Below are 6,989 nucleotides of genomic sequence, written 5' to 3'. Positions count from 1 at the left end.
CTGATTATCTCTCTTAGGCAGATAATTATCGAAATATTTCGATACCTAGAAGCAACTTAAGTCTATAATTACATAACTGATTAGCCTTGAAACTTACTCTGCCAGTCTTGCAGGCCAGAACGGTGGAATTGCACGGTTCCATCGAGTTCCATTTCGGAAAAAGAAAAAAAAAACAGTTGCAATACTTCTTTAATTACATTATTAACTAATATTATATTTATAGATATGTATATTAAGAGTCTGTTTATGACATATTGAACCTTCGTGCTTTGTTAGGTCGTTATGAAACAGGTCACGTAACACGTTGTTATTTTCGGCAAAAATAATTCCCAAGGCCAAAATGGGCAGACAGTCAAGCTTAAAAGATTACACGAATCGTCGGAAAAGGATATAATCTGTGTACACGTTATCCGGCGCGTCAGACATATAATGATCATTGTCTTTTTGGGTTAAGTGGCACTGTATAAATTTGGCAAAACCAGGGAGGCTCACCATCAATTTGATCCAATTGCAGGACACACCTCTTAGGCCGATAACAGTGCTCGTTTCTCGACTTTGCGAAGCAGATTTTAAGATGTCTCATTCAAATATGTAAGTGAATTGTAGTTTACATGGCTAATAGAATAGGCGGGTTAAGTGCCTCTCCAGAAAATCTTTTTCTCCTGACAGTTTTTGATAATTTTCGTCCATATTCAGGTTTTAGCTGATACCATGAAGATGACATGGCTTATGGAGGGCTGTGTCAATGGTCATGCGTTCACCATCGAAGGAGAAGGCACCGGCAAACCTTACGAGTACGTTTATGTGAAATAACGATCAACCTGTAAATTGTCCTTTTGCGTGGATGCATTGCTGGTCTAACCAAAGCAAATTTGGTTATTTCAGTTATGTTTCCTTTGGCTGTTTTGTGTCATCTGCGTATGGCTGTCTTGGAAAAAGGGGTTTATAAATCTAAGCTTTATATAGTAACTCGTCCAGACGTCATTGTGCGCAAGTCACTTATGTGATGAAAACGCACCAAAATAGTCATATGCTAGTGATTTCGTTAATGAAAGACCACAATATCGAAAATCCTCTCTATCTGAATATTTCAGAGGCAAACAAACGGGGACATTCCGTGTTACAAAGGGCGGACCCCTTCCATTTGCCGTTGACATAGTGGCACCGACTTTGAAGTATGGATTCAAATGTTTTATGAAGTATCCTGCTGATATTCCTGACTATTTCAAGCAAGCATTTCCCGAAGGTCTGACATACGACAGGAAATTAACATTGAAGATGGAGGGAGTGCCACGGCCACCGTGGAAATGAGGTGAGTAATTACTTTCTACTTAACTGTTAATCAGCTTTTTTAACTTGCAGATTGAACAAAGATCTTTGATTTACATCTGTGAATGATTGAAAACAAAAATCATTTAAATTTTCTTGCATAATCTGCAACACTACACAAAGATTTGGGCTCGATGTGAAAAAGTGAAAATTCACGACGGATTTCCATGATGAATATCATCATGGAAGCCTCAAAAGTGAAGTAATACAGCGACAAACCGCTTGCTTTTCAAAAATGATTAGGCAAAATTTAAACTTGACCTAATTTTTTTATATTCGTTCACTTTCTTCCTTTCAGGCTAATTTTTCTTTTAACATAGTAATCTAACCTGTTGATTTAGAGGTTTTTATTCCATTAAAACCTTTTTACCTCGTTAAGGTGGACTCAAAATGTATGTTTTATTCATTTTGCGTTTCTGAAATGCTTTCTACTTTGACAGCCGCAAAGGCAACACTCTTGTGCACAAGACCAATTTCCAAGGAGGCAACTTCCCATCGACGGGCCTGTCATGCAAAACAAGACGCTTGGCTGGAACCAACCTCGGAGAAAATGACTCCTTGTGATGGAACAATCAAGGGAGACACTATCATGTACCTTTTGGTCGAAGGATGGGAAAATGCTGCAATGTCGATATGAAAACAATTACAGGTAATTACGTTGGCTTCGACTGCTGTGTTCAGACATGTAAACAGACTTGATCGTAACGGGTTTCTCTCCCGAGTCCCCAAAAAGGCACCAACTGTTATTGTAACTTTGCAGTATAAATTCAGTCCATTGTTATGAAATTACGTAATAAGAAGCGGCGAACATAACTTATATATTCAGAAGCAGTGCACCCGACAGTTTAGAGTCACCTCCGAGGTTTGCACGTTTCTTCCGTATTCAAATTCGCTTAAATTTCCGAATTTTGTGATCGCTTAAGATCATAATTACAACTCGAATGCACTGTTCGGAAACTGTCTTCATCTTTGTGGTTACCAGGGCGTCGAAGTAGATGACTCAATATCTATAATTCCTATTTCAGCGAGAAATCATGGGTCATTCTTGATTTTTTTTCCTCCAGGGCCAAGAAGGTGATACACGAGATGCCACCGAGCCATTTTGTGGATCTCCGCCTTGTGAAAACCAACCTTGATAAGGAAGGTTTGAAGTTTCAACTGGAAGAACATGCAGTGGCAAGAATCCTCGAGGTTTGAGGATTACTGGGGAGTCACTATCATTGTGAGTCTCGACATTGTTTGTACAACAACATGAGATGAATAAAGAAGAGCGTTTTCAACCTCAAATGTACCTCACTCTTACATCTTTTAAACTTTCGACTGATTACGAGGAGTTATGAAAGAAAACGAACCAAATCCCCGCTGTTATTATTCGTTGCTTGCAGAAAGAGCGTAAAGTTCGCTTTACAGTTGTCCAAGGCCCAAATTTTTCCTTCACTGACCTATGGTGATTACATAATTTTGATTTCAACTTTATAAATCATTCAGATCTGGAAGATATGAGGATTGGTGCCAAAAAGAAATTTTAAAGCTCAGCTATCCCAGAAAACACTTCACTTCTCGACCTCCAGACACTTTACCAAGAAAAGATAATATGAGTTCAAGACACTTAAACTTCCTACTCGTAAACACTTAATTGATTCATGCAGCTCTGCATACATAACTCTTCCCTTGTTGGCTTATTGAACGAGATGACCTCCATTGTTGAGCCAAGATTCGTATCACCCTAGTAAAATTAATTCACAAATTCCTCGCTTTTGCCAATAAGATTTTAAAATTTTGAAAAAGACAAAAACCTCGAGTATAAAATAGAGGATATTACATGGCTGCGCAGAGAAAATATTCCCCGAGTAAGCGAAAATGTTTCTCAAAGTCATTAATAATGCATGAGGTAATTAACTAATTGTGGGGCCTCATTTGGGTCACACGGATGCCCTTGATACCCGGTAAAGAACAGATCCAGACACGCGTGATTAGATATCAAAACACGTGTTAGGATATCCAAACACGTGTGCTTGGAAATCAATTCCAAAAATACTGCCGTACTTGAACAAATGTGTATTAACTTCCAGGATTATGATAATCATTCTTTGTAGTTAACATTTGCGTTTACATGTAAATTAAGAACATTCCAGAATTGAAGTGATTTAACATTCCACGTACACTGCTTTCACCTTCCAAAAGTTCACTGCTAGTACTAGTGGTTTCCGTTACGCTACTAGATGTGCAAGGTTCAAGTGGTTTAGACACTTTAACACTCAAAATTGCAAATGGGACGCCGATTGCAAAGGGTGACTGCTCTCAATTAAAAGCCGAATTTGTGAAAAAACACAACATCTTTCATGACACTGACTAACAACCACGCACAAGCGACAATAAAACAAAACAACACAAATACTGAATATTTACGTGGACGTTCTGTTTTGTGTTATTGTTAATACAGTAGGCCCTTTTGAGGAGCCATTTCATAAACTCGAGCTTAATGTTTCATCAGGATTTTCAAACACTTGAAAACAACAAAAACACTCGGCCTTCAGCCTCGTGCTTTCATCAGCTTTCTCGTGTTTGGTAACCCTGATGAAACACTCGCACTCTCTTATGAAATTATTGCATCTGTTTAAACCGTGTGAAGATAGCACTTTTCACGATGGAAGAGCTTATAATTAACTTAATTTTCATTGGTGTTTTGTAATCATAGGTTTCGTTGAGGGATTTCATTCTTTATTCGATGCAAAATCTCGCTCTGTCTCTACTTTTAGCTTGGCAAGTGCAAACGTGAAAGCCAGAAATTTTAAAAGAATGAAAACTAAATTAAAAGGCAAACCATATTTTGATTTACCAAAGTCCAGTGAAGGAAATTTCTGAGACAAACAAAGTGGATGTCAAAGTCTCATCCAAGCAGTCAGGACATTACCACACGCAGCCAAAGGAGGTATACAAATTTGCTCTTATCACCAAAAGCATTAGCATACCAAAATCAGAAGCCCTTTTTCATGGGAAAACTCAGGGGGTGGGGAGGGGATCTTTCTCTAGACCCAAAAGGAAGGGGAAATCTGAATGGCCAATGATAATTGCTGCTAAGACCTCAAAGACCACCTATAATTTGCAGGGGAGTCTTGATAATGATAATAATCACGCCAATGCACATAGTAGCCTATTGATTTGTTTGCTGGCAGATTAAAACGAGTAACCCCCACTGTTTAACAAACCCACACGCTACCCCTCAAAGTGACAATTTATTGTAAATGCCCCTGGGCCGGGGGGAGTTCTTTATTCCATATCAATTACCTGGGCGTTCCAGTGCGTCCCCTGAAGATGAATCTAAGCATCACATCAATTATCTTGAAAGTTTTTAGATAGGTTTTCTTGCCTTGAGAGCATTCTGACTCAGATAGTTCAGAATTCTCATCTGAAAGCCATGATTGACCATACCACTGCTATATCGTATAGTTAATAGCATGGGTGGTCCAAAGAGTGTCCTTATGGAGGGCAATGGAATAACCGGGAATTATGGTTCATGGTGTGTTAACACAACATACAATATAACGGGTAACACTGCAATACACATTCCCTCGGGAAACAAAATATACTGGCTAATAAAGACTGCGAAGAGAGGACCGTCAAGGGTAAAGAAATCTTTTTAACATTTGGAGGTTAGAAAGCTTAATCCCACATAGTGTTGAATTCATAACATTCCTTTGAGGAAAGCCTTCAATAGACCTGTTTGCGTACAGGTTGAACTATACACAATTGAAAACCTTTTGTTTCCTGGAAAACCAGACCCAGAGGCGAAGACTATTGATGCCTTCTCTGTTGACTAGATCGATCAACATTTTCATACCTTTCTTCCATTTGCTCTCATCAACAGGGTACTTCAAATTGATTACCAGGGATGTGGTAAAACTCCAAGTTTTGGGTTTCCCTATACATTCACCGTCTTTAATAGATCATTCACTTGTCCTCTTCCCACGCAGCATCCATGGACCTTGATCCTTCTATTCAGACAGGAAAAAGCACATCCTCTTCAAAAGACAACTAACTCTTCTCGCAATGCAAGTCCATCAGGAACTCTCACACAGCAAGGAGGCATTTTGCAAAAAAGCTGGCCGCAAAAACCATACTCGCACTCTTACCGGAAAGGGGACGTACAACAGAAGGAGTATTCCATTTACCTCAAGGAGTTCAAGCCCACTCCAACAACAAGCTTTAGATTTTATGGAATGGATCTTTTTGAACCAGGCCACGGGTACAGTGCTACGGAACACAAGTAGATCATTCCTATCTCAGGTATTACACATCTCTTTAGGAGTTTCATTTGGAGAAACTAAGACAATTATGAAGCACTTTCTTAAAGAGCTTTTTAGCAAAAACCATGCTTTACCAAGATACACTGTCACCAGGGGACACCTCTAGGTTTGTTAAACAATTTGAAGAAGTACTTTGAATCTAGTTAAGGAATTAACATTGAACTTGTTAACATAAAAAATTGCTGCAATTTTATCAGCACAGAGAGGTGCCAAACTCTCCAATTCTGGGACGGTTAAACTTGTTGTTGGACGTACTCAATGGGGGACAAACTTAAGCAAACCAAACCTGGACTCGAGCTGGAGTTCCCAGGTTATCCTTCAGACGCTAAGCTAACGGTGTTGTTGTTAGTATAAAGGACTATTTATGACGTAATAACGTACTTTGGTAAGGGTATTACAAGTCTATTGGTTACATATGTTAAACCGATACAAAGCCGCTACTAAGAGTGCTTATATCTCGTTAGATTAAGCGCACAGTTGGGTATGACATAAAGTCGTTTTAAAACTGCATAGTGTTAGGGCATCACCAACTAGTGTAGCTGCACTGGCTAAGGTACTTCTTGATACCATTCTCAGAACTACTGGTTGGTCAGGACACTGCACCTTTGCAAAGTCTTACTAAAAACCAATTCAAGAACATGAGAATTTGGCGGAAGTTAAAGCCTGATGGTAATTCTTATGAGTCATCCTAAGGTATTAGGGATCACATGCCCACCCTTACTTGCGTATGAAATAAACCCACTCAATTTATAATATTTTTCGCCTTCCAAAGTTGATTTCACAATCTCATGTGATCCCTAGCAACTCATGATGACTCAACTGAATTCCCATCAAACTTCAACTTGCAGATAAGTCTCGTTTCACTCTCAATTTATTGAGCTCCTTATTTAAGAGGCTGTCTCTCTTATTTCCACCCGGCCAATTTCGCGTCAAAAATAATTTTGCCTGAAACTCTGTCAACAGAAAGACTTTACCTAGGAAATAACTGAATTAGATTTGGTTTGATTCAAATAATTTTTTGACCGCACTAGGGGCCATAATTATTTCCCAGTCCGTAGGGACCGTCGCAACGTCTCGGAAATTGAAAAATAGGCATATTCTGAACATTGTAAAATATTTGATTCGCATAGTTAAGCCACAAAATTTATATCAGATTGCTTAGAAACCTTTCTAGTTTGCCAAGAAAGTTAGAATTTGCCCTCTAAATATTCTGAAAAGGCGAATTTTAGCATATTCTGACCACTAGAAATCGCCATAGGCCGATGGCCGTAAATAACCTTGATTTAGACGTTAAGTTTTGGGATTTGGGACCTGGTTGACGACTCTATCCTACACAGCCGTTGATTTAAGACC

At 39.0% G+C, this 6,989-nt stretch overlaps 1 protein-coding gene across 1 annotated transcript; it reads left to right on the top strand.

Annotated features, from left to right (window-relative positions):
• Positions 1 to 529: 529 nt before the first annotated feature.
• LOC131785481 (GFP-like fluorescent chromoprotein amFP486) lies at positions 530 to 1,966 on the top strand. Its single transcript, XM_059102368.2, is given in 7 exon segments — positions 530 to 591; positions 697 to 794; positions 1,095 to 1,270; positions 1,273 to 1,312; positions 1,770 to 1,822; positions 1,825 to 1,860; positions 1,863 to 1,966. Coding segments are annotated over 6 exon segments (492 nt in total). The 5' UTR covers positions 530 to 591; positions 697 to 711.
• Positions 1,967 to 6,989: the final 5,023 nt, after the last annotated feature.

The sequence above is a fragment of the Pocillopora verrucosa genome, chromosome 1, assembly GCF_036669915.1.
Source record: "Pocillopora verrucosa isolate sample1 chromosome 1, ASM3666991v2, whole genome shotgun sequence".
NCBI lineage: Eukaryota > Metazoa > Cnidaria > Anthozoa > Scleractinia > Pocilloporidae > Pocillopora > Pocillopora verrucosa.
This window is presented reverse-complemented; position numbering and strand designations above follow the sequence as displayed.